At 49.7% G+C, this 27,831-nt stretch overlaps 1 protein-coding gene across 4 annotated transcripts in view; it reads left to right on the top strand.

Moving 5' to 3' along the window:
* Positions 1–15,715: 15,715 nt before the first annotated feature.
* Positions 15,716–27,831, top strand: part of NWD1 (NACHT and WD repeat domain containing 1) — a 74,839-nt gene continuing 62,723 nt past the window's right edge. Inside the window, exons 1-4 of one of the 4 annotated variants that reach the window (XM_043590314.1) lie at positions 15,716–16,151; positions 18,035–18,226; positions 22,626–22,711; positions 24,090–24,206. In XM_043590314.1, coding sequence (XP_043446249.1) covers positions 22,628–22,711; positions 24,090–24,206 — 201 coding nt within the window. In that variant the 5' untranslated portion in view covers positions 15,716–16,151; positions 18,035–18,226; positions 22,626–22,627. Of the gene's footprint in view, positions 16,152–17,629; positions 17,769–18,034; positions 18,227–22,625; positions 22,712–24,089; positions 24,207–27,831 lie in introns of those variants that run through there. The other 3 variants (XM_043590312.1, XM_043590313.1, XM_043590315.1) reach the window with 3 other exon arrangements.

The raw sequence follows: 27,831 nt of genomic DNA on the forward strand, positions 1-27,831 counted from the left end.
TGGGAATCTTAACAATCCTGACTGTAGTGATGGCTTCGCAGGTCTACATGCGCATTACAACTTATCAAACTCTATGCTTTAAATATGCGCAGTTTATTGTATGTCAATTCTATCTCAGTAAAGGTGTAAAAACTTTTCCAATAAAAAAGGAAAAACTCCTGGGCGCCTTGGGTGGGTCAGTTGGTTGAGCGTCCAACTCTTGATTTCGGTTCAGGTCTTGATCCCAGGGTCGTGGGATCAAGCCCCACATCGGGATTCTCTGTCTCTCTCTCTCTCTCTGTCCCTCCCCGCCTCTCTCTCTATTTAAAAAAAAAAAAAAAAAAAAAAAGGAAGGAAGAAAAAACTCCATAAAAAATTGGGCAAAAAATCTGAACAGACAGTTCACCAAAGAGAATATATGGACGGCAAGTAATCACATGAAATACACCTTAAAACAACAAAATACCACTGCATATCTGTTAGAGGCTGAATCGTGTCCCCCCAGAATTCATAAGTTGAAACCCCAATCCCCAGTACCTCAGAACGTAACCGTATTTGGAGATAAGGTCTTTAAAGAGGTGATTAAGTGAAAATGAGCTCTTTGGGTGGGCCCTACTCCAATACGACTGGGGTCCTTATAAGAAGAGGGGATTAGGACACAGACACGGGCAGAGAAAAGACCATATGAGGGCCCAGGGAGAAGATGGCCATCTACAAGCAACGAAGAGGCCTCAGAAGAAAACACACGTTGCTGCCGATGCCTTTGTCTTGGACCCGGAGCTGTCAGAACTGTAAGAAAATGCATTTCTCTTATTTAAGGCACTCTGTCGTTATGGCAGCCATAGCAGGTTAATACGATATGGCTTAGAATGGATAAGATAATAGCTAACAATGCCAGGTGCTGGTAAAGATTTGGAGCACCTGGAATGCTAGCCAAGTGCTGGCCAGACAAAGCTGGGTGGTCTCTTGGGAAATGAAACACCGTTGGCCATATAATGCCACAAGTGAAACGTAAACTCGTGTTCACCCAGGAAATGTTTAAAGTGGCTGTTTTCAAAAACCGGAAACATCCCACGTGTCCTGCAGCCGGCGAGTGGGTGAACATCACACGATGGAATACTACTCAGCGATGAAAAGGAACCGACTGCTGATACAGCGATGAGGCTGAGTCTCAGAGGCATTTGGCGAGCAAATGCAGTCAGCCTCGGACTACATCCTGTGTGCTCTCATTACAGGATGTGTTAGGAAGAATGGACTTATAGGGGCCAAAAACAGATCAGTGGGTGCCAGGGCTGGGGCGTAGAAGAGACCGTCTTTGAAGGGGCCAGGAGAACGGGGCGGGGGGGATAGGACGGTTCCGTATCTTGACCGTGGTGGGGAATCCACAACCGCCTGTCTTTGCCAAAGCTGAAAGAAAAAACGGAATCAGCTGTGTAGCTTCTCAGACCCGTCCACACCCTGGCTTTCCATCCGCGGGGCGTGTGGCCTTGGGCGAGGAACCCCCCTTCTCTGAGCCTCAGTTTCGTCTCAGGGTGACTAGCAGGAGGGTCTGGAGCCGGATTCCCAAGGCCAGCTTTGCAATTCCCCTGAGCACCTCTCCTTGGGCTCATCTAGCACCTGCTGGGTGTTGGTGATAAGCCGGCTGCCCGCCAGGGAGCACCAATGTGCTAGGATCTCATTTTATGAGAGAACAAATTGTACCAAAATAGCCTCCCAGCCTATTTTGGGAAGGGGGTGGGTAGGCCACTCTCTGGCTGTGGGATGATTGGCGGGGGAGGCTGAGGCTGCCGCCCCTTGTAGGTGTAAGAACTCTCAAGCCCAGGCGCTCAAGCCCAGCCTAATTTTAGCTGCAGGAGTCATGCTCTGTGGCTTCCTGGGTCTTGGCTTCAAAGAAATGTCCTGTGATTATCATCACCATCACCACCATCACCATTATCATTATCATTATTACTGTCACTATGGTAAAATACACAACATCAAGTTCTCCATCTTAACCATTTTTAAATGCGTGGTCCTGTGGCATGAAATACAGTTGCACTGCTGTACCGTCCTGTACAACCACGGCCGCCCGTCCCCAGAACCTTTTCATCTTCCCAAACCGAAACTGTCCCCATTGAACCCTACCTCCCCCTCCCCCTCCCCCAGCCCTTTTTTTTTTAAGTTCATTTGTTTATTTTGAGACAGAGAGCACGAGTGGGGAGAGGGAGAGAGGGAAAGAGAGAGAGAGAGAATCCCAAGCAGAATCCACGCTGTCAGCGCACAGCCCGACTCGGGGCTCGATCCCACAAACCACGAGATCATGGATGACCTGAGCTGAGATCAAGAGTCGGACGCTTAACCGATGAGCCCCCCCACCAGGCGCCCCCGGGTTGTTTCTGCTTTTTGGCCATTGCAGATAGTGCTGCTATAAACATGTGTTTGAACACCTGTTCTCCGTTCTTTAGGTCATACACCTGGGAGTGGAATTTCTGGGTCATAGATTTTTACAACCTAATCTTGGAAAGGACATTCCATCACCCCACCCTCCCTTCTAAGTGGCCCATTTAACCAGTTTTGACAAATGTATACACCCACGTGATCACCCCCATAATCAAGACAGGGAACATTTTTTCCATCATCTAAAAAGTTTCCTTGTGTATTCTTTCAGCTATATACTGAGATAAATATCGAGAAGTAGAATTTCGGGATCATACGGTGATCACAGATGTAATCGTCTGAGGAACCACATTCTATCACTTCCTTTGTCTCCTATTCCGTTCATGAAAAGCGAATCCCAAGTCCTCTACACCCAAGGGTAGGGATTATACAAAAGTGCAAATACCGGGGACCACCCTAGGAACCGCCCACTCTGTCATGAGCAAATCCAAGCCCAGACCGTATCTGGGAATTTCCATGAAGCGCTCACAACATGCCAAGCAGGAATTTTACAAGCGGTTTGTTTCTGAGGTGGGTTGTTCCTCCCGTTTCATAGGAACACTTTCGGGCTCGGTGGCAAAGTGACTTGCCCGCGGTCACGCAGAGCTCCCGGTGGGGCGGACTCAGGACCCGGGTCTATCTCATTCCAACCCCTCGGCTTCTTCTCTTGACACTTCACGTCTCTGAGTCTGTTTAGGGAAGCATAGGATGTATGCATGGGAAGAATGTAGGAGAGTCTCTGATGTTAAGAAGGGCAAGCTAGGGGCGCTTGGGTGGCGCAGTCGGTTAAGCGTCCGACTTCAGCCAGGTCACAATCTCGCGGTCCGTGAGTTCGAGCCCCGCGTTGGGCTCTGGGCTGATGGCTCAGAGCCTGGAGCCTGTTTCCGATTCTGTGTCTCCCTCTCTCTCTGCCCCTCGCCCGTTCATGCTCTGTCTCTCTCTGTCCCAGGAATAAATAAACGTTGAAAAAAAAAAAAAAAAAAAAGAAGGGCAAACTACCAGTAGCTAACCTGAGACACGGGCGGTTACGAGTGCATGTACCTTGCACTTTCTGGTGGGTACCTGCCCAGAGGCATCTGGGAAAAGTCCCAGCTCAATTAGTGGAGGAAAAGAAGGTTTAATTGGGCCCACAGAAGCCAGCCAAGAGGTCAAAGCAAAGGCACAAAGATAGGATGTTGGCAGGCCTGAGAGTGAGTTCGGGTTTCGTTCCTAACTTCCCACGTGACCCTCGGTGACCCCCTCCTTGTTACATGAAAACGTTGGACTAGGTCATAGGCAGGTAAACCATGGCCCCCGGGCCAAATCTGGCCCACTGCTAGGGCTTGTAAATACAGTTTTATTGGCATGTGGCCATACTCCTTTGTTGACATACCCTTTATGGCCTTTCCAGCTGCAACAGCAGAATTGAGTCCTTACGACAGAGACCATCTGGCCCGCACGGCTGAAAATATTGACTCTCTGATTTTTCACAGGAAAAGTTGGCCAACCCCCCTGGACTGGATGATTTTTTTTTTTTTTTTAAGTAAGCCCCATGTCCAGCACGGAGCCCAGTGTGGGGCTTGAACGTGTGATCCCGAGATCAAGACCTGAACTGACATTAAGAGTCAGATGCTCAACTGACTGAGCCACCCAGGTGCCCTGGATAATTTTTTTTTTCTTTAATTTTTGAGAGACAGAGTGTGAGCGGGGGAAGGGCAGAAAGCGAGGGAGACACAGACTCGGAAGCAGGCTCCAGGCTCTGAGCTGTCAGCACAGAGCCCGACGCGGGGCTCGAACTCACGAGCCTCGAGATCATGACCTGAGCCGAAGTCGGGAGCTTAACCAACTGAGCTCCCCGGGTGCCCCAGCCACTGGATGATTTTTAATACTCTTTCTAACTCTAAAAATGTGACAATCCATGGAAGAAATGAACAATACAATTAGGTAAAGCCGAGAGAGCTGTATCGAAGTCTGTACCACACTACAAATAAACATCTCATCATCCCCTGTGGTCACGTTTTCTCAGTAAGAGCAAACCATAATCAGGTGTCTTAAGTTAGGCTGCGATAACAAATTACCACGGACTAGGGGTCTTAACAGACATCACTCATAGTTTTGGAGGCTGGGAAGTTCAAGATCAAGGTGCCGACAGACGTGGCGTCTGGTGAGGGCTGTCTACCTGGTTTGTGGACACCCACTTTCTCCTTGTATCCTCACACGGTGGGGAGCAGAGAGATCCTGTGTCTTCTCCTCTTTGTCTAAGGGCATTAATCTCATCATGAGGGCTCTACTCTCAGGATCTAATCTAACCCTAATCACCTCCCGAAGGCCCCACCTCCAGATACCATTACATTGGGAATGAGGATGTCAACATATGTATTTTTGGTGGGGCGGGGGGACACAAATATTGAATCTATAAATCAGAAGGAAGTGCCATGGGGGGATTCAGAGGGATCACAGAGGGTGAAGGAGGGCTTCCTGGAGGAGAGAGATTTGTCTGGGGCCTTAAAATACCCAGGGAGGGGTTAAAAGATGTCAGGAAAAGTGTTCCAGATGGAGACCACAGCACAGACGTAGGCTGGGGTGTGGGAGCGTTTGGAAAACACGTACCCCAGGAATCTCTGGCTGGACTGGTTGAGAAGACATACACGCATGCTCCCCTGCCCCGCCAGGTGTTGTAGAGTCCCTCCTGGCTGACCCATCCCCCATTGTGTTTGTGGTCTAGCATCTCACTGCGATTATCCCTTCCGTGGGTTACACGAGAGCCCTCTAGGATATGCCTCTGCTGCCGAAAATGTTAGGAAATGGTTACTAAAAAGTCTTTGTGGGAGTAAGGCAGACAGACTCAGACTGGGAGAAGCAGGGTATCCTATAAGGGCCTAGACAAGGAGCTGAAAGGTTCTGGCACTGCCCCCATTAATCAGTTAGCTGTCGCTGCGTAATACAACACCCCAAATTGTAGCAGCTTCAAACTGCAAATACTTCCTATCTCACATGGTTTCCAAACATCAGGAATCCCAGAGTGGCTTAGCTGGGCGGTTCGGGCTCAGTCTCTCTCAGAGAAGCAGCCCCTGGAAAGCCTAACTTCAGATGACGAATGGACCTCCAAGAACATTCCTGTACCTCTTCCAGGCTCTTCGTTGGCTGATGGATACAGGCTTCCGTCGTCGAGAGAGTGCCCGAGATGGAAACCGCAGCCTCGTATAACCTCCTACACTTCTGCCCTATTCCACCCGTCACACAGACCAACCTTGGGGCAGTGTGGGAGAAGGCTCACATAAAAGTGTGCCTCAGGGAGGCGGAGATCATCAGGGGCCATCTCAGAGGCCCCATGAAAACTATGTAGCTCTGGGTATCCCCGAACCACCCTTAGCCTCACTTTCTCTTGCCCACCGTGGAAAAAGGCTTTGTGCGCCACTAGGCTTAAAAGATCCATACAGGCATTCCTCCTGGCAGTGTTCTTAGCTTGTTCCCCTTTATCTGAAAGCCAAAAATATACAAACCGAAGGACATATTGGTTAAGGGTACCTAATGAAGAGGTCAAACCGTCACATAAACTAAGAGATTGTGAACACAAGATACAAGATCAATACCGCCCTTTATCAGGAGAGGGAGAGAGAGAGCCAGGAGGGGTACAGGGAGCTTTCCAATACTGGAAATATTCTATTTCTTAAGCTAGATCAAGGTCACCTGCTTCGGTATGACCCTCGAGCTAAGAATGGATTCACATTTTTTTTTTAAATTTTTTTTTTCAACATTTATTTATTTTTGGGACAGAGAGAGACAGAGCATGAACGGGGGAGGGGCAGAGAGAGAGGGAGACACAGAATCGGAAACAGGCTCCGAGCCATCAGCCCAGAGCCTGACGCGGGGCTCGAACTCACGGACCACGAGATCGTGACCTGGCTGAAGTCGTACGCTTAACCGACTGCGCCACCCAGGCGCCCCGGATTCACATTTTTTTTAAACAGTTGGGGGGCGGGGGGAGGAAGACTGTTTCATGATATGTGAAAATTCTTTGCAATTCAAATTTCAGTGTCCAGAAATAGTCTTACTGGCACACATTTGTGCCCATTTGTTTAGGTATCGTCTGTGGCTGCTTTCGAGCTACAGTGACAGAGCTGAATGGTGGAGCCAGAGACGATCTGAATTGCAAAGCTGAAGATGTTTACTATCTGGCCCTTTATAGAAAAAGTCTGTGGGGCACCTAGGTGGCTCAGTTGGTTGAGCGTCCCACTTTGGCTCAGGTCACGATCTCTTGGTTCGTGAGTTCAAGCCCCACATCTGGCTCTGTGCTGTTGGCTCAGAGCCTGGAGCCTGCTTCGGATTCTGTGTCTCCCTCTCTCTCTGCCCCTCCCCTGCTGGTACTCTGTCTCTCAAAAATAAATAAACGTTAAAAAATTTTTTTTGTTTAAAAGAAAAAGTTTGCTAGATGGTGGGTCCGTGGGTATCTATTTTGTTATTTCCTATAGTCTATATCTGAATTTGTTATATGTAATATTGAACCTCATCGAATGATTTGCAATTCCTAGAATACAGCACGTTCTCTCGTCCCTGGGCATTTGCATGTGTGATCATCTTCAAGGGAGGATCCTTCTTCCAGCTTCTGGTGGCTCCATCACTCCAATCTCTGCCTTCATTGTCACATAGCCTTTTCCTCCTCTCTGTCCATGCCTCCTCTTATACTGGATGCTTGTCGTTGGGTTTAGAGCCCGTCCAGGTAATCCAAAACGATCTCATCTTGAGATCCTTAACTTAATCACACTTGCAAAGACTCTTTTCCAAAAAAGATCGCACTAGCAGTCTCTAGGGGTTAGGACCTGACTATGTCTTTTTGGCAGCCACCATTCAGCCCCCAACAGTTGGCTACCCTAATAGCTATCAGTCTGTCTGGCACTCTGAGTGGACCTTCTACATCGATTGTAACATCATGCATCGGTCGTTGGGAAAATATTAGGTCACTGGTTATGAAGAGGCTTTCGGATTTCATTATTCAATATCAGAAAGTCCCATCCGTTAATATCACTGCCAATATTATCAGAAAAGCCTTTCTTTAAGTGTCAGAAAGCAGTTAAGATCACGGCGACAGATGCAGATTTTCCAAAATTCTTATTTTCCTTGGAAAGCTTGATTTCTATCATTGGCAACAGAACTGAGTTGTTTTCCTTGGAGTGACAGCCTCATTTTGTTCATTTTTAAGAAAACGTCTGCCAAACAGCCAAGTCTGAATCATGGTTGGTCAGATATTTCAAATGAAAATGATGTTCCCTGAAAAAAGACCCCAACATTCATTCCTTCCATTGCTCTTCCCTGGAGATGGCCATTGAACTTAACTCTCAGAAGAGCTTTATATACACTCGCCCCTTATGGTAGAAATTGTGTCCCCCTAAAAGGTATGTTCAAGTCCCAACAGTCTTCAGTACTTAGGAGTGTGACTTTATTTAGAGACTGGGTCTTGGCACGTGACATCAAGTTAAGATGAGACCACCAGGCTGCGCCCTAATCCAATATAACTGATATCTGGGATCCTCGCCTAGAGCCTTCAGAGGGAGCGCGGCCATGCTGGCAATTTCATTTCAATTTCTGGCCTCCAGAACTGTGAGAGAATCCATCTCGATTGATTTAAGCCACTCTTTCGTGGGACTTTGTTATGACAGCCCCAGGAAGCCAACCCACCAGCCATGATGTGACCTGGTATTCAGCCAGCTCTGTGTCTCAGTCTGCTTGGGATGCTATAACAAAATACCAAAGGCTGGGCGGCTTAAACAAAAGACATTTATTTCTCACAGTGTGGAGGCTGGAAGTCCAAGGTCAAGGTGCCGGTAGATTTGGGATCTTGTCAAGGCTCAATTCCTTGCTTATAGTCACCTTCTCACATGGCTTCTCCTCTCTGTTTTCCTCTTCTTATAAGGACTCTAATCTTAAGGAGATGGCCCCACCCTCTTGACCCAATAATCTAAATCACCTCCCAAAGGCCCTATTTCCAAATATCGTCACCGTGATGGTTACTTTTAGGTATCAGCTTGACTGAGCTAAGGGATTCCCAGATAGCTGGTCAAATATGATTTCTGGGGGTGTCTGGGATGGTATCTCTGGAAGAGATTAGCATTTGCCTCGATGAAATGAGTCAGGCAGATGATCCTCCCCAGTGCCCGGTGGGGGGAGGGGTGGGCGGACATCATCCAATCTGTCAAGGGCCCTAATAGAACCAAAAGGAAGGACAAATCCCCTCTCTTTGTTGGAGTCAAGATGTATATACATCTTCTGCCCTTGGACATTGGCGCTCCTGGTCCTTGGGCTTCCGGACTCAGATTGGAACTTACACCTTCAGCCCCCTGATTCTCAGGTCTCAGGACTCACACGGAATAGGAGATCGGATAAATAAATTACAGCCCATCCACTCAGTAGAATTCTAGGTAGCCATTAAAATGAATGAACTAGATCTCCAGGAGACTGCCATGAAAAGGTGTCTGTGTTGTATTATTATGTGACAAAAGCAAGGAGCCAAAGACAGTGTTAAAACAGAAAAAAAAACGTTTTCCCCACATTTGTTTATGTGTGCATAATAAAAGGACTCTTCATAGTGGTGATCTGTTGAAGGATCTCTGGGTTTCCATGGAGATGGTGGGTCTCCTTTGCTGGGAATCCTAGATCTAGGTGGGGTGTGGGGGGCAGTTGTCACGGTTTTGTTTAATGATATGGTGGCCGTGAAAAAATCCCAACAGGGAGCCATATGGCCAACTTCATTCTTTAACAACCAGGTGTGAGTAAAACCCACTGTTGTGGCTTGAATTACATCTCCCCAAAGTTCATAGGATGAAGTCCTAACCCCAGTACTGCAGAACGTGCCCTTATTTGGAGAGAGAGCCTTTAAAGAGATGATCAAATTCAGGGGTGCCTGGGTGGCTCAGTCGGTGAAGCCTCTGACTTTGGCTCAGGTCATGATCTCACGGTTTGTGGGTTCGAGCCCCACGTCGGGCTCGGTGCTGACAGCTCGGAGCCTGGAGCCTGCTTCCGATTCTGTGTCTCCCTCTCTCTGCCCCTCCCCTGCTCACACTCTGTCTCTGTCTCTCAGAAATAAACATTAAAAAAAAAATTAAAGGCAAAGACTTTTGTTCGTGCATCTTTCAGATTTTTTTAATTATAAAAATAATACAGTCTGGTTGTTAAAAATGGAAACTACAGAGACGTGCATAAAGAAAAAAAAAGAGAGAGGGAGAAAAAGAGATTTAACTCTTCTCACCTACAACCCACCTCCCAAAGGTAGTCACTCCGAACAGTCCTTTTATTTTTTTTTATTTATTTTTATTTTTTTTTCAACGTTTTTATTTATTTTTGGGACAGAGAGAGACAGAGCATGAACGGGGGAGGGGCAGAAAGAGAGGGAGACACAGAATCGGAAACAGGCTCCAGGCTCCGAGCCATCAGCCCAGAGCCCGACGCGGGGCTCGAACTCCCGGACCGCGAGATCGTGACCTGGCTCAAGTCGTACGCTTAACCGACTGCGCCACCCAGGCGCCCCTGAACAGTCCTTTTTTTTTTTTTTTTAATTTTTTTTTTTTTTTCTCAACGTTTATTTATTTTTGGGACAGAGAGAGACAGAGCATGAACGGGGGAGGGGCAGAGAGAGAGGGAAACACAGAATCGGAAACAGGCTCCAGGCTCTGAGCCATCAGCCCAGAGCCTGACGCGGGGCTCGAACTCCCGGACCGCGAGATCGTGACCTGGCTGAAGTCGGACGCTTAACCGACTGCGCCACCCAGGCGCCCCATGAACAGTCCTTTTAATCTGTACATGTAAACACTCAGAAAGTGACAGGTGTGCTTGCCATATTCTCTTCTGTATGTAGGTGAGTGTCTCTTTAGTAACATAATTATACCTTTGGTTTTTCCTTAGATGGTTGAATCTCAGAGTATTGTCTAACTTTGAGCTGCTTTAAAAAATTTTTTTTAATGTTTATTTATTTTTTTGAGAGACAGAGAGAGCGCTAGTGGGGGAAGGGCAGAGAGAGAAAGAGAGACAGAGAATCCAAAGAAGGTTCTACACCATCAGTGCAAAGCTCCACGTGGGGCTCGAACTCACGAACTGTGAGGTCATGACCTGAGCCAAAGTTGGAAACTCAACCAACTGAGCCACCCAGGTGCCCCTTGACTTTGAGCTTCTTAGCCAGGACCTCACTGGCCCTGCTCCAATCGAGGGCAGGAGGAATTAGGAGTTCTACAGACTGCCTGGGACTGCAGGCAAAATTATGTGTACACATCATTTTCTAGGAGGGGGTCCAGAACTGTCATCGAGGATGTTAAAAGTGTGGTCTGGGGGCGCCTGGGTGGCGCAGTCGGTTAAGCGGCCGACTTCAGCCAGGTCACGATCTTGCGGTCCGTGAGTTCGAGCCCCGCGTCGGGCTCTGGGCTGATGGCTCAGAGCCTGGAGCCTGTTTCCGATGCTGTGTCTCCCTCTCTCTCTGCCCCTCCCCCATTCATGCTCTGTCTCTCTCTGTCCCAAAAATAAATAAAAACATTGAAAAAAAATTTAAAAAAAAAAAAAAAAAAAAGTGTGGTCTGCAACCCTTGAGAAACTTACCGAACCAGTGGGCGAAAATGAGGCCAATTGTTGATTTCCATTGGGCAGTTATTCTGAACCCTCCTGTAATTCGAAATACAGATGATAAGGGGACCCGGGTTCAAACACCGCCCCCAGTTACTGCACACAGTTGCCTCAGCTTCCACTGTAATAATTTTTTTTTCCTATTTAAATCCACTTTTTTAAATTGAGGTAAAATTCACATAACAGAAAAGAAATAACTTTAGGGGCACCTGGCTGGCTCAGTTGGTGGAGTGTGCGATTCTTTTAAAAAAAATTTTTAACGTTTATTTATTTATTTATTATTTTCTTTAATGTTTATTTATTTTTGAGACAGAGAGAGAGACAGAGCATGAATGGGGGAGGGTCAGAGAGAGAGGGAGACACAGAATCCGAAGCAGGCTCCAGGCTCTGAGCTGTCAGCACAGAGCCCGAAGCGGGGCTCGAACCCACAGACCGTGAGATCGTGACCTGAGCCGAAGTTGGACGCTCAACCGACTGAGCCACCCAGGTGCCCCCGTTTATTTATTTTTAAGAGACAGGGAGAAACAGCTCACAAGTGGGGGAGGGACAGAGAGAGAAGGAGACACAGAATCCGAAGCAGCCTCCAGGCTCTGAGCTGTCAGCACAGAGCCCGACGTGGGGCTTGATAGTGTCCTGAGCTGAGGTCGGACGCTTAACCGACTTGAGCCACCCAGGCGCCCCTCTTTTTTTTTTTTAATTTTGAGTGTGCGATTCTTGATCTCTGGGCTGTGAGTTCGAGCTCCACATTGGGTATGGAGATTGCTTACAAAGAAAAATCTTAAAAATAAATAAATAATTGCAAAGTGCACGATTCGGCAGCATTTCATACACTCACCATGTCGGGCAGCTATCATTTCTATCTAGTTCCAGAACGTGTCCATCACCCCAAACGCTACGCGGCCCTTTGCCACTGGCGTCTTTCACTCAGCGTAATGTCTTCTAGCTTCTTCCACGCGGTAGCACGTGTCAGTGTGTCCTTCCTTTCTCCGGCAGGGTAACATTTCATTGTGTGGATTTATCACATTTTGTCTATCCGTTTGCCTTTTGAGGGACATTTGGGGTGTCTGCATATTTGGCTATTTTGATGAGCGCTGCTCTGAACCTCCTGGTACAGGATTTGTCTGAACGCCTGCGTTCACTTCCCTTGGGTCTCTACCTAGGAATGGGAATGCCAGATCACATGGTCATTCCGCGTTCAACTTTCCAAGGAAATGCCAAGCTGTTTCCCACAGCTGCTGCATCATTTTACGTTCCCACCAGTAGTGCATGAGGGTTCCAACTCTTCCGCAGCCTTGCCAATACTTATTTTCTTTGTTGATTATCGATGACCTAGTCGGTGCGAGGTCGTATCTTGCTGTGGTTTTGATTTACAGATACATAATATTTTCAAGTAGTATTTTATAAAAACAAAGTCCATGCAAAAGATCTGTGCTTGAACAAATCATCAAAACCTTTTTATTTTTTATTTTATTTTTTATTTTTTATTGTAGCACAGGCTCCTTGCTGCCGGTGCAGAACCTGACGAGGGGCTCCAACTCAGAAACTGTGAGATGGTGACCCGAGCCGAAATCAAGAGTCTGACGCTTAACTGACTGAGCCACCCAGGCGTCCCACGAATCATCAAAATCTTAATGAAAATAGGATCCAACCCTGCATTTACATACTCACCTCACTTGCCTCACTCTGTTTTAAATTGTGATATTTCAGGGTGCCTGGGTGGCTCAGTCAGGTAAGCAACTGACTTTTTAGCTCAGGTCCTGATCTCCCAGTTGGTGAGTTCAAGCCCCACATCCGGCTCTCTGTTGCCAGTCCACAGCCTGCTTTGCACCTTCTGTCTCCTCCTCTCTCTGCACCACCCCCCTCTCTTTTTTGCTCTCTCTCAAAAACAAATAAAAATTTGTCTAAAAAGGTAAAACAAAATTGTGAGATTTCATTCATTGTGGATTTTGTTGCCTCGATTTTATTTTTTCGATATTGCTTTAAAATTTTACTTACACTTTTGTCACCATAAAAAATGACAAAATATTATTTATTTGTATTGCTTTTTTTTGTGCCCTCCCCCCAAAACGCTGCACCCCGGACCAGCCAACACGTCTCCTGCTTCCTCCTCATTCCGTTCTGCCCTGCATTCCAGCGGCTTCTGCCCGTTCCGCGGCAACTCCCGCGCTGACCTCCAGGGGGCGCAGCTTCCCCGCGCGTCCTTAGCCAAGGCACCTCCTTCCAGGCCGAGAGTTTGAGCTGATTTATTAATATCTCCCGGCTCCGTACCTCTTCCTTAAGGTGGGAATGATATCGTTAGGCAAAGAAGGTATGAAAATGCCCTCGCTTATGGCTCAGCCCCTACCCAACACAATATCCAACACAACTGTAATCATTTTTTTTGTTTTTGTTTATTTTCATTTATTTTGAGAGAGACTAAGTGTGAGCAGGGGAGGAGCAGAGAGAGAGGGAGAGAAAGAATCCCAAGCAGTGTCCGCACTCAGTGCAGAGCCCGATGCAGGGCTGAGACTCACCAACTGTGAGACCCCCACTCCAGCCGAAATCAAGAGTCGGCTGCTCAACCAACTTAGCCACCCGGGCACCCCACATAATGGTAATTATAACTTTTCCCTAAGAACAGGTATGGAAGAATATGTTACACTTTTACTGCACAGAATTTCAAACCTCAAAGTAGACAGAATGGTATCATGAACCGAGAGCCCCAGATCCAACTCCTATCACCCCCTGGCCAGCCCCACCCCATCCACCTTTTCATCTGGGATTATTATTTCAAAGTTAATCCCAGTCATTTTAGAAATCTTACTGTTCTATAAAATATTTTATTGCTCATCTCCAAAAGATAAAGACATTCTTTTTTTAAAAACACCTTATACCATGATACCATTAGTTCACTTTAAAAGTGTTGCCAAGGGGTGTCTGGGTGGCTCAGTTGGTTAAGCAGCTGACTCTTGGTTCCGGCTCAGGTCATGATCTCCGAGTTCATGAGTTCAAGCCCCGTGTCGGGCTCTGTGCCGACAGCTTGGAGCCTGGATCCTGCTTTGGATTCTGTGTCCCGCTTTCTCTCTGCTCCTCCCCCATTCGTGCTCTCTCTCTCTCTCTCTCTCTCTCTCTGTGTCAAAAATAAATATTGAAAAAAAATAAAACTGGGGCACCTGGGTGGCTCAGTCGGTTAAGCTTCCGACTTTGGCTCAGGTCATGATCTCATGGTCTCGATCGTGAGTTCAAGCCCCGCGTTGGGCTCTGTGCTGACACCCTGCTTTGGATTCTGTGACTCCCTCTCTCTCTGTCCCTTCCCCTTCTTCTCTCTCTCAAAAATAAATACACATTAAAAAATAACGTAAAAAAATGTTGCCAAGAATTCTTTAAAACCAACAGATTCCAATGTAGCTGACTAACGTTGAGGTTTGAGGCTCGGACCTGTCACTCCCTTGCCAAGGGACCTCGGGCAAATTGTTGAGCCTCTCTGAAGCCTGTTTTCATCCTTGGTAAACCAGGGTAGTGAAATGAAGTTCCCGGTTCCCCGGGGAGAACTGGAGACAGTATGTTATATTAGCACCTGAAGCTAAGAGGTCCTCAAAGTATAATAACATGATGATGGTACCATGAATATAGTAACATGACAGAGCAGTGGTTCTCAACCAGAGGGTGGAGACGGGGATTCTGGTCCCCAGGGGACACTTGACAATGTCAGGAGACATTTTCGATTGTCATGATCGGGAGAGGTTGGTGCCATTTGCATCTAGTTGGTGGAGGCCAAGGATGCGGCTCAGCACCCCTGTGAGCTTCCCGTGTGAAATCTGAAATCAGCCCCGATACTTGGAGGGGAGGGAGAGACCAAAGAAAAGCCGGCCACTTCAGACGGGTGGGCGGCAGCTTTGATAAGCAAGGGAGCTTGCGAGGCTTGTCTTCAGTGGCCACAGATGAGTTGATCGTCACACCTGCCAGCCAGAATCTTAACATTTATTAGAGCGGCCTTAACTGGGTTCAGTCTCGTGCGCAGTCCAGATGGTCCTAACACCACATCACTATCTCAAGGCTGTGTCCTTGGGGAGCATCTCGTGCGGGGAAGGCCAGCGGAGTGAACACTCCAAGGACAGGGGAGGGGGAGCCTCCACTTGCCCAGGTCCAGCTGGTGGGTCAAACCTGCAGTCACGTGTTCCTGATGGCCTCCTCCGACATGCACACCCCCGCCACAACAGGTGCTCTGGCCCCCAATATTAGCAGGGCTGAGACTGAGAAACCCTGCTCCGGAGACTTGGATTTCATGAACACTTGCTGGGACATTGACATGGGGCACTTTGGTTTCTGACTCCACCACTTGTTGGGTGAGACTGGAAATAATAGTAATTAATCCCGGCTAACATTTCATGGGCCCTGTGCATGCCCCAGGCATGGTGCTAGGCTCTCTGTGTAAGTGAATTTCATTGTTTTACCAACCCTGGAGATTGTTAAGAAAACTTAAGCCCAGAGAGGCCAAGCAACCTGTGCACAGGGCTTCACCTATCTGGGCCTCGTTTTTTTTTTCCATCAGTGGGACAGGATGATAATATCTGCTTCTCGGGCACACTGCCCACGCAAGATGCCAACCAGCTGGCACCTCATGGACCCTTAACAAATGGCCTCTGCTATGATGAGTGTATTAGCCCGGTACACAACGGTTAACCATCAAGTCTGGCTGAGTGCCCAGCTAAGCCAGGGCCCGAGAGCCACATAATTTCTTTCATTATCCCAGTTGCTGGGTGAATTGGCAGGGAGAGACCTGGGAAGTACCTAAGACAAAAGTTACTAGGATTGCCGGGGGCTTGTCTTCCGGGCAGTGCTGCGCCCAGAAAACTCTCTTCTCCAGCCTGCTTCCTCAGAGGATTTTAAATCAGCCCTGCCACCACCAGCAAGAGTGAGAGGGAGGCCAGAGCTCCCGAGGAAAACCAGAAGGTAGGCACCGCAAGGTGTCCCTCCTGGGGGAATCCAGGCTTGCTCGATTGCCTGCAGTGACTAATAGAAGTCAAGGAAGATGGACAGTTGTGGATGAGCCCGTTGATGTGACAGTTATTTAGTGAGCACCTGCCGTGTGCCAAGCATTCTGACCTTGGCAGACAAGTCTTTGCACTTATGGAACGCATGTTCTTATGGAGACACAAGCAGTAAACAAGCAAGAAGAAACCTATCAGCTGGTGGTGAGTACCATGCAGAGAATTAAAATAGGGCAATGGCAGGGGCGCCTGGGTGGCTCAGTCGGTTAAGCATCCGACTCCTGCTCTCAGCTTGGGTCATGATCTCACGGTTGGTGAGTTCGAGCCCCACATCGGGCTCTGCGCTGTCATCACAGAGCCTGCTTGGGATTCTCTCTCCCTCTGTCTCTGCCTCTCCCCTGCTCATGCGCTCTCTCTTTGTCTCCCTCTCAAAATAAATAAATAAACATTTAAAAAAAATAGGGTGATGGCATTGGGAGTGACTTAGGGAGGGAGGTCACTGAGCAATGTGATGGTCAGGGAGAGCCTCTCAGGATGTGGCATGTAAGCTGAGGTGTGGGTGGCAAGAAAGGATTCAGATTGGGGAGTTCAGGTGCAGCATGTGCAAAGGCCCTGAGGCTGCAGTAAAGCTGGTTGTCTTAGACCAGGGGTTCTCAACTAAGCATGATTCTGCCCCCAAGTAGACATTGGCAATGTCTGGAGATATTTTTGATCGTCACAGCTTTGGCGGGAGGGGGGGGGTTGCTGCTGCTGGTATCCACTGAGTAGAGGCCAGGATGTTCTCAACATCCTACAATGCACAGGATGGCCCCCACTGCAAAGAATGATCTGGCGCCAGATGCCAATAGTGCTGATGTTGCAAAAGTCTGGGCTCCAGGAATAGAAAGAAAGCCTAGTGTGAGGGTCAAGGTCAAACCTTCCAATACTCCTGTAGATGTGAGGAGGTGGTAAGTAAGGGCACAAGGCCATATGCTGGGGTGGGGTAGAGTCCAAGGGGCCTATTGGAGACTGAGATGAATGGAGGAAGGAACAGAGATTTGGGGGAGGCAAATTCAAGGTCAGGGGATTGGTGAGGAGGTGATAGGGACAAATCCAGATGGACCCTGGGGTCCAGAGCTGGGGCCTGGGTGAGTCATGGGAAGGTGGCTGGATGGCAAGGCTGGCTCTGAGGGTCCCTGGAGGAGAAGGGACCAGACCAACACTCACTCCCCGACCAGACCCTTCCAGGCTAGTGAAAAAGTTCTTGCTCTGCTCCTCAGTTTTCCTCATTTGTGAGATGGTGACAGTCAATTATGTTATAACATTTTTCAGGTCTGTGCAGGAAAAGTTAATTCAACAGGCCTGGGTTGTCCACATTCTGGACATGAAAGGTTTGGCCCTTGACCGGCTCCCAAGAAGTGGCCTCTAGGCCCTTGGAACGTCTTGCCTGATGGGGGTGTGTTTGTTCATCTGGGGGCCTTGGAATATACCAGAGAGTCTGTGCTAATGATGCGATTTCTGGTGGGGGGCCTTGGGTCATGTGGCGCCAGCTCTGGAGGGGCTCTGGAGGTCAGCCATGTCTGTGTGACCGATGCCCAGTAAAATCCTGGGCACCTAGGCTCAGCTGCACTTCCCAGGCTGGCAACCCTCCGAGCCTGCTGTCACACGTCGTCGCCGTGAGAGTTAAGCGCCACTCTCACAGCTCTGCTGGGGGCGGACACTGGAGGCCCGAGCCTGGTGTCCCTTGGATGCTGCCCTGCACGCCTCTTTCCTTGGCTGACCTTGATCTGTGTCCTTTCATTGTGCTGCCCCATAACCATGAGAACAGCTTTTCCGAATTCTGTGAGTGCTTCTAGCAAACCCTCACATCTGAGGGTGGTCTCGGGGACCCCTGAAAGGCAGACTCTTCTCCTAAGTGGACAAGGCAGAGAAGGGAAGTTGAGGCAGAGAGGAAAAGATACCGCAGAAGCTCCGGCTGTTTGGTTGAACCGATACCAGAATTTCTGAAACACCCGTAAGGGGAGCGGGGACTGGATGTTCAAGCACCCAAATGCCTTGCTCGCGTCGGGTGCATCACGGGTACGTTGGGCATTCGTTTTGCTTTTCAGGCGCATCACGCTTCCTTGTGTGCTATCCCGAGTGGACTGCCTCTCTCTCCTCACCCCAGCTCGCCTTCGAGTAGCTGTCACTCCCACTTCACGGATGGTGCGGCCAGTGTCCCAGGAAAGAGGCCACTTGCTTAACTTCTCCAGGACAGCGATGGACGGACAAGCATTCCAACCAGACCCATGGACTCCCAGGTATACGTTCCTTCTGCCTGTGGTTTGTTAATATCGAGAGGTGGGTGGGCAGGACTCAGATCACCAGGGCGTTTTCAATAATGAGAAGGTCTTTCCCTGGTCCTAGAGGCCATGTTTTTGGTTAATCTTTCCCCCCAGCTTTATTGACAGATCATGAGCGTTATAACACCGTGTAAGTTTAAGGTGCCTGACGTGTTGATTTTGATGCACTTGTATCTTGCACGATGGTTACCGCAGTAACGTTAGGTAACACCTCCAGCATGCACATAATTACTGTTTCTTTTTAGTGGTGAGCGCCTTCAAGACCTATGCTGTTGGCAACTTTCAAGTATATAATACAGTATTATTCACTGTAATCACCGTGCTGTGCATTAGATTCCCTAGGTCGGTCTTACTCGTCTTCTAACTGGAAGTTTGTAATCTTTTGACTGACAGCACCCCATTCCCCCCACCCCCTTTCCCTCCTAACCGTCTCTCTGTTTCTGGGAGTTTGGCTTTTTTTAGATTCCACATAGAAGTGAGATCTTAACGGCACTTGTCTTTCTCTGTCTGGCTTATTTCACTTAGCACAACGCCCTCAAGGTCTATTCACATGTTGTCACAAGCGGTGGGGTTTTTTTTGATTATTTCAAAGAGCACATCTCAGTTTGATATGGGCCGGTCCTGAGCCGCCCCTGGAGACGTGCTAGTCTCCCTTCTTATCTGCGAGAGCTGTCTCCACGCCTCCCGCAGGCGAGGAGATCTGGCTAGAGTGGATTTAAAGCTGATTTCTCAGGTTCTCGGCACTGCTGACATTGGGGGAACAGATCATTTTCTCTGGCGGGGGCTGTCGTGTGCATTCTATCTAGGGTGCTGAGCGACGTCCCTCGTCTCTACCCACTGGGCACCAGCAGCCCCCACCTCCCCCCGGACGTGACAACCAAAATGTCTCCAGGCATTGCAAGTGTCTCCTGAGAAGCAGAATATTCCCCAGTTGAGAACTGCTTGTTTAAGCGGTACACCCAGCGCCCGGACCTCTTTGGAGGGGACAGTGAGCGCAGGATGAGGTGGGGGTTCCACTCAGTGTTTGTCCTTCTGGCCTGACCAGCCAGGACCGGCAGGGCTCCCAGCCCCTGACAGTTTCCCTCTGCACACCTGGGCCCAGGCTCAACTTTCACGGAGCCCCAGGGGACCTAGGTGTTCCAGAGGCTGGCTGGTCCCCAGGTCCCCATGCTGGGCTCCAGGAAACCATAGTTGCCGTGGTGACTGCTGAGCTCTTGGGGTGAGGAACCAGCTGGTTGAGGGGCAAAAGATTCCAGTGCCTGGAGGAGCCAACCACATCCAGGGGCCGCCGTCTCCCCATTAGTGCTTGCAGACCGAGCAGAGGCGGCTTCAGCTCCCCAGGGGGGCCGGAGGGGACGGGGGGGCTGCGGGGCGCTGAGGGGGTGAGACCGATACCCCTCTCCAGATGGCCCTGCCCGGCTGTCCTCCCAAGAAGGCCACCTGGCCTCCGGCTTGAGGTCTCTGAATCCCAGGCCCTTCCCTGGGGAAGGGTCATCCAGGCAGACAGGCAGCATGAGCGTGGGTCCCCTCAGCCCGGGCACCCGCCGGCGGCTTCTCCAGGGTCTGGCAGGCCCCCTCCCGGCGCCTCGGTCCAGCAGCGTGGCCATCTTCATCAGCGCCGTGATCTCAGGTAAAGGGCCGGGAAAGACTGGGGGGCTAGAGGCAAGCAGGTACTCTTGGGGAGGGGCGAGGTGGCCAGGGCCTGGCTCGAGGGCTCCTCTAGGAGACCTGGATAAGAATGCAGCCTGGCCAGCGGCCCACGTGGGAACCAATGAGAAGGAACCTCCTAGACCCTCTGTTTCCTCCTCGATAATCCAGGCTGAGACCCTGACTTGACAGGCTTGCTCCGAGTGGCAAATCTTATTGCAACTAACATTTATGATGAAGGTACGACGCGCTGTGTGCCAGGCTTCAAAAGCATAAGAGGGGCGCCTGGGTGGCTCAGTCGGCTAAGCGTCCGACTTCGGCTCCGGTCACGATCTCACGGTTCGAGGGTTCGAGTCCCGCGTCGGGCTCTGCGCTGACAGCTCAGAGCCTGGAGCCTGCTTTGGACTCTGGGTCTCCCTCGCTCTCTGCCCCTCCCCCGTGTGCGCTCTGTGTCTCTCTCTCTCCCTCTCTCTCTCTCTCTCTCTCTCTCTCTCGAAAATAAACAAGCATTAAAAAAATCAGAAAAAAAATTAAAAGTGTAAGAGCCTTGCCACCGCCCCCAAGACTTGCATGACCCGACTCTCCTCACCTCCCGTCTTGATCTTATATGGCCCTTCCCCACGTCCGCATGCTGTAGTCATGCTGGGCTCCAACGGGTCTTGGAACCCTTGAAGCCCCAGGCCCCATAAACCGGAGTCATTTCTGTGCTTATTTAACGGGTGGCTTCCCTAAGCAGAGCCGTGAGCTCTGTGGGGGCAAAGACTACGTAAAGTAGCGTGTTGGCAAATATTTAATAGCCCGTGCCCCCCCAAATCTAAACAAGATGACATGAAACCAAAAGCACCACCGATTTGTGCTGTCCGCCAATTTCCATTGTGTGACTCCTCCCGCCGTGACTTCTCTGAATGCGGAGTCAGGCAGAGATGTGGCGGTCATTCGCCGTTCTCTAAGATTTCGCCGATACAAAATCAATAGCCAGGACCAAATGCAAGAACAGAGCTCACAGCCAAATGCCAAAAAATAATTAGGAAGTTCGTTAAGCGCCTGACCCCTGATTTCAGCTCAGGTCATGACCTCACGGCTCGTGCGTTCCAGCCCCGCGTCGGGCTCTGCGCTGAGAGGGTGCAGAGCCTGCTTGGGATTCTCTCTCTCTCTGCCCCCTCCCCCGCTTGCTCTCTATCTCTCCCTCAAAATAAATAAAAATAAACTTAAAAATTAGGAAGGGATGAGTTTTGAGGATTTGCCGTCTCTGCTCTTTCCATCGTAAGTTTAGATCATTGGATTTTTCATGATGGCCACGTTAACGACTGGTTTACAAAGATTCCTGGAGATTTTAGCAGTCCCCCCCCCCCCCCCCCCCAGCCAGTAGGACTTCGTCATCCACGTATGTCTTGCTTGTCACTGTGCCCCGGATGCTTAGCAAGGTTCTAAGCAGAAAGCAACTTCCTAATAAATCCTCCGTGGGCAGATGTAAATGACCCGCGGAAAGGATTAGACAGGCACGGGAAGGCCATGGGGTAGGAGGCAGATCCAAGACTGACACCCAGGGATTGGGCAACCTCTTCATGCCAGTGGCTTTGGGAGCCCTTCCCTGAACACTCCAATGACCTCCCCCTGACCAGGTGGAGAGGACCAGTGTTTCTTCAACATCTGTCTCGCACAAGGTGCTTTTACTTGTAAGATTCAATAGCTCGACCAACGCCTACTAAGCACTTGGGTCGAGTGCTAAGAAACCAGCCATGACCAAGATGAGCAGAGGCGCTTGACTTTGGGCAGCTCGCAGCCTTGCAAGGTAGAAGCATCACCCCCGTTTTACAGAGCGGGAAACTGAGGATGGCCTGCCCCTTGGCTTCAGACCGCACAGTGAAGTCAGGGGCACCGAAAGGTCTCAGGGTCCAGGTTTTACCCTCGGTAGGGCTGCCGGAGTCTAGCAAAAGCGAAAAACCAGGACACCAGTGAAATGTGCATTTCAGATACACCGTGAATAATCCTCCAGTGTAGGTATTTCCCAAATAGTGCGTGACATGGGACAGACTTAGGCTAACAGATTATTCGTTGTGTATCTGAAATGCAGATTTGACTGGGTTTATCCCATGTGTACCCGTACCCAAACAGTGCAAGGAGCAAGATATACTTGAGCTATTAAGTTTTTCACGGTTTACTGAAGCACAAATTCAGCTGGGCATCCTGTTTTTAATCTAGCGACCCCAGGCTGGGGGACCAATCATTCTGGTTAGCGGAGACAGAGGGGTTTCCTGGGATGTGGGATTTTTAGCACTAAGACCAGGAAAGTCCCTCTTTGGTTTGCCTCATGTCTATTATTATTATTTTTTTTTAATGTTTCTTTATTTATTTTCAGAGAGAGAGACAGAGAGGGAGAGAGAGCATGAACCGAGGAGGGGCGGAGAGAGATTGGGAGACAGAGAATCCCTCCCAGAGAGGGAGACAGGCTCCGCACTGTCAGCACCCAGAGCCCGATGCAGGGCTTGAACTCACGAACTACGAGATCATGACCTGAGCCAGAACCAAGAGTCGGCCTCGTAACCGACTGAGCCACCCAGGCGCCCCTGCCTCGCGCATTTTTGTATCTTTTAATTTGCCCCGTGGGGCCCCAGCCTTAGTGGGGGCAAAGGAGGCTGAAAGCACAGCCGTGGGGCAAGAAAGGGTCCTGGGTTCCTCCAACTGATGTCCTCTGTGCTCTTCCTTGCAGATATGGATGCCGAGAGAGAAGCCCTACAGAGCACCGCCTACCCCAAAGTGCAGAACTTCTGCCAAAAGCACGGTCTGATGTTCGAGGTAATTGCCCCCTCCCTGCCTCAGTTTCCCCTCCCTGAAATTAGGGAACAGAGCTGTGCCACCCAGGCTGCCACATAGGACCTTTTGCTCCGGGGAGCTCCACGCTGGTGATGCACCCCGTGGCAATGGAAGTCCTCTAAACAGGCAGGGGGAGGGATTGTAGCCACAGGCACCGTGGTTAGAGCAGGAGGTGTGGCAGTGCCCTGGGACCCTGCTCCCTGGGCATGTCCCTTTACTGCCTTTTGTTGTCGGTCTGCCCTGCCCTCCTGGCCCTCCCTGCGCTGGGACAGCTTCAGGGAGAGTCTAAGAGGAGCGTGGGGTGTTTGGGGGGCACACGGGAGTGGGCTGGGCCTTTTTCGGAAGCAATAATGGTGTGCCTGCCAGGCACGGTCACCGCAGACCCCAAACAGAGTCCCCTATGACTCTTAGCACCAGTCCGGGGGTGGGAACGTTGCTACTAACATGTTACCAACAGAGCGTCTTTGGAGTTGACACTGACTCCTTGCCATTTGTGACAGCGATCCGTCACATCAAAGGCCCTCTCGATTATATATAAACACACCATGGTTTATATGTCACTAAGAAAGAAACGGTGCTGGGACTCTGCCTGCCATGGATCATGAGACACAGCTCAATGGCAGAGGCTCTAAAAAGGAAAACACACACGCTGAGAACTGATGAAGGGCCTTTCATGTCCAGGCAGGTGCTATGTGACAAACGCTGTAAACAGCGTCGATGCCGGGGTGGGAGACAGCGGCCCGCAGCGCGGAAGGCTCTTGCCCAAGCCTGGTGGCTGTCCCTTTTCCCCCTCTGCATTCAGACACATTCAACACTAGTGTCCTTTTATCCTCGTGTTCCAGTTCGTTAGGAATTTCTGCGTCTTTCCCTCTGGCCAAAAGAAGTTAGGGAGGGAGGAACATTCTGAGTCCCATTCCCCGCCCCCCCTGCCTCCCTATCGCAGCCTTTGCTGGCTTGGCTTTGCTACCCGAATTGAACCATTCCCCCCGGCCCCCCTCAGGCAAGCAGGCAAAAGTGGACCTCAAGCGTGCGGTTGCTAGGGAGATCCTGCTAAGTTCGATGTCGGCCAAACTAAATACCCTTCGTTGCAAAGAAAGTTCTGAGAACAAGTGTGGACATGTCCTCATGACTGGCCGGCCATCCTGCCGGATGCCCCCAATCTGGGTCTGTCTGATGTCTTTCTCCTGGTTACACTGGGGTTACGGGCTTCATTCAAGTTCTTTCAATTCGTACATCCCCCTTTGGGGTGAGACTGTCAAAAATTATTGAAAGAAACTTTATGCCTTTGTCAAAGGGAATTGAAAAAAAAAACTCACCCACTCTGCCACCTCCCTGACAAACCCACGCTTGTGATCTCCAGGTTGTCGATCTGAGGTGGGGTATTCGGAACACTGAGGCCACTGAGCACATGACCACAGAACTCTGCTTGGAGGAACTCGACCGGTGTCGGAAAACATCCACAGGGCCGGCTTTTGTTGTGAGTCTCTTGGGAGGGATGGGTTGGTGCTTACTTCTCATTCCAGCAGCAGTATGTGGCCCCTGCTCACTAGCCAAACCCATCAGTGGAGGAGAGATGGTACTTCTGCTCTAGTACCCAATTTCCATAGCCTGCCCATGGCAGACATTGCTAATCGATCACAGTACTCATCTTCCACAGAGCTAGCTGGGATGCAGACATTAGCAGCCAAGTGGAAGCAGCAGGTGAGTTGGAGAGCAGAGGGTTGGAGCCCAGAAGAACCTTGGGATTTGCTCTGGACCTTCCCCCCAGCTTTCCCAACTCATGCACTTTTGTGTGTGGAATCTGGGGACCCTGGAAAACCATACAGAGGATGGAAACCCACAGGATGTCAGGAATTTTTTTTCTCCTCTGTGCCTCATGGTGTTGGGAATGGCCTCTGGGGCACCATCTAGAGCCTGCCTCTGGGAAAACTTCTTCCCATGCCAGGTGGGGTCAATTTTTCCATGTTCCAGGGAATTTTCTCTCTACCCATCCCAACAGCACCCTCTCTGTCACTGAAATAAACCCCAGCTCACGATTAGTGGTTTAGGCTACAATCGGCAAATGTTATTCCACGGTCCTGATTTATCACACCGGCACGTTCCAGATACATTAAAGACGACATTTGAGCTCTCAAATCCTAGAGCAGGGGTCGGCCAACTACAGCCTAGGGGGCAAATCCGGCCCATTGCCTGCTTTTGTAAATAAAACTTTATTGGCACTCAGCCACACTCCTTCCTTTGCGTAGCATCCAGGGCCGTTTTCCAGCTACGAACAGAGAGCTGAATACTTGTGACAGAGGCCACCTGGTCTGCAAAGCTGAAAGGATTGACTATCTGACCCTTTACAGAAAAAGTTTGTTGACCTCTGTCCTACAAGGTAAAGAGGGAAAAAGTCTTGCCCAAGACATCTTAGTCACAAAGAAGCTTTGAACAACTCCAGAAAAATCCTCTGGAACCCCTCCTGGAGATAAAGGAGAATGTAGGTGAGGGTGGTCCCCATTATTAAAGCTGTTTTCTGGGGGCGCCTGGGTGGCTCAGTCAGTTAAGCAGCTGACGCTTGATCTCAGCTCAGGTCTTGACCTCAGGGTTGTGAGCTCAAACCTTACGTTGGCTCCATGTGAGCCTACTTAAAAAAAAATAATTAAATACAATGAAATAAAAACTGTTTTCTAGGGAAATAAAGGGAAATGTATGAGACCTGCTTGGCTTTAGAATGGCACTGTCTAGGGCGGTAACCATGATCCACGTGCCGCAAACTTTAAGGTGAAGAAATTAAAATTGGGGCACCTGGGTGGCTCAGTGGATTAGGCGTCCGACTTCGGCCCCAAGCATGATCTCACAGTTCATGAGTTCGAGTCCCGCGTCAGGTTCTGTGCTGACAGCTCAGAGCCTGGAGCCTGCTTCGGATTCTGTGTCTCCTACTCTCTCTGCCCCTCCCCCACTCTCTCTCTCTCTCTCTCTCTCAAAAATAAATATTCAAAAAAAAAAGAAATTAAAATTGAGTCGAATTAAAATTTCAGTCCCTCAGTCCCACTGGCCGCGTTGCAGTGGCTTAGTAGCCACATGGGGTGGCTGGCCACCATATTGGACAACACAGAGGAGCATACTTCCAACATTGGCGGAGTTTCTAGTGTTGCCTTAGAGATTCGATCTCCCTAAAAGAAACTAAGTAAGACCTGGCCGACACATATGAGAAGCTTTCTTTATTATGTGTTAAGTTTCATGTGGACGGTCCGGCTTGCATTTTCAATCTTTTGCTCTATACCTTTCTTTGTATGTTGGTTCTGCTTTTTTTTTTTTCTTCTCCTGTTTTATTGAGATATTTTCTGCCATCCAGCATTGTGTAAGTTTCAGACGTACAGCGTTAATGACTTGACTTACACAAATTGTAAAATGATGATCATAATAAGTTTAATTAATATCCATCATCTTATATAGATACAAAAAAAGAAAAAGAAAAAAATGGTTTATTTATCCTTGTGATGAGAACTTGTAGGATCTACTCTCTTAGCAACTTTCTTTTTTTTTCAATTTTTTAAATTAAAAAAGTTTTTTTAATGTTTATTTTTGAGAGAGAGAGAGAATGAGTGTGGGGAAGGGGCAGAGAGAGAGGGAGACAGAATCTGAAGCAGGCTCCAGGCTCTGAGCTGTTGGCATAGAGCCCAACACGGGGCTCAAACTCACGAACCGCGAGATCATGACCTGAGCCGAAGTCAGACGCTTAACCGACTGAGCCACCCGGGCGCCCCTCTTAGCAATTTCCAAACACACACGCCGCAGTGTTAAGTATGGTCCTCAGGCTATTCACTGCATCCCTGCTACTTGTTTACCTTATAAGCGGAAGCCTGTGCCCTTCGAGTCCCGATGCTTTAATTATCGTTGCTTAAAATGCATCCTAGTGTTTGGAGGCCTCTACCTTCCCTCTTCATACGTTCCCCACCCTCCACCAATCTTCCAATTTCGTTTTCCAAATGAGCCTGATGATTGATCATTTTGTGGCATTTCAAAAAAAGAAAAGAAAAGAAAAACTTTTTTTTTTTCTCTAAAGAAAAATGGGCGATGGGGGCAAAAAGAACTCCAGGAGGAATTCGATTTTGCAACCCCAGGTGCAGGCAGTAAAAGCACAACGCAGCTTCCAGGTGGCATGGGGGACGGGATGATGATCCCTGAGCTTTCCCCAGGCCCAACCGGCCTAGGGACCTTGCTCGTCCTTCCAGAAGGGATCCTTGGGCCGCCGGGGTGACCTCTACCCACTTCCGGCTTTCCTCCCAAACCGAGCATCTCCCCTCCGTCACCCAAGGGTCACGGCATCATTCTCCTTCAGTGGCTTCGCATGGGGGTCTTCCCGTGGAGATCAGGGCTGTACCAGGGGCCCTTGGAGAGGTGTCTCTCTAGCAAATAAGTCATTAGGCAGCACGAATAGCAGGAGTCAACTCCCCGTGGTACTTGCTTTAGAGGCTTAGTTCTCCTGGGCCACCAGCAGCTCCAGCACAGCAGCTCCGGAGAGCTGCTCCTGGTAGGTCCTGGCCTTTTTCCTTCAAGCTCTTCCTGTTCTGACTCTGGTCCCTCAGGCAGGAGAATTTTCCACCCTCTGCCTCCTTCCTAGGATCGGTGGTTTGTGGCTGGCCGGCGTCTCCAACTTCTCTCACTGCTCCAAGGCTGGCACTGCGGGAAAGTCCCCTGGAGAGTGGGCTCCTGTTCAACCTCCCTCCATCACAGACTCCATTTATCCAGGTTTCCTGGGTGCACATGCCTGGAATATTCTGGTACAACTCAGTGAAGGGGGGGGGGGTGATTGCTTCCATTTTATGATGAGGAAACTCAAGACTTGAGGCTCGAGGGCCTAGGCCTCCTCTAGCCTAATTCTCTAGCATTGCAGTTTGCACCTTCTGTTGGGGCAGAAAGAGGGGCTCCTGGGGTTCTCAGCATTCGGACCAAAGTCTTAGGGCCACATCACTCCCCACAAAATCTTGCCCACAGGGATGGCCTTATGTTTTACCACTGCCCCTCTTTGTTGGTATTTCAAGTACCTCCCCAACCCCAGCTTTCCTTCTCTGGGCTCTTTACCACACTTCCTGCCACAGGGCCTTTGCACATGCTGT

The sequence above is a fragment of the Prionailurus bengalensis genome, chromosome A2, assembly GCF_016509475.1.
Source record: "Prionailurus bengalensis isolate Pbe53 chromosome A2, Fcat_Pben_1.1_paternal_pri, whole genome shotgun sequence".
Classification (NCBI taxonomy): Eukaryota; Metazoa; Chordata; class Mammalia; order Carnivora; family Felidae; genus Prionailurus; species Prionailurus bengalensis.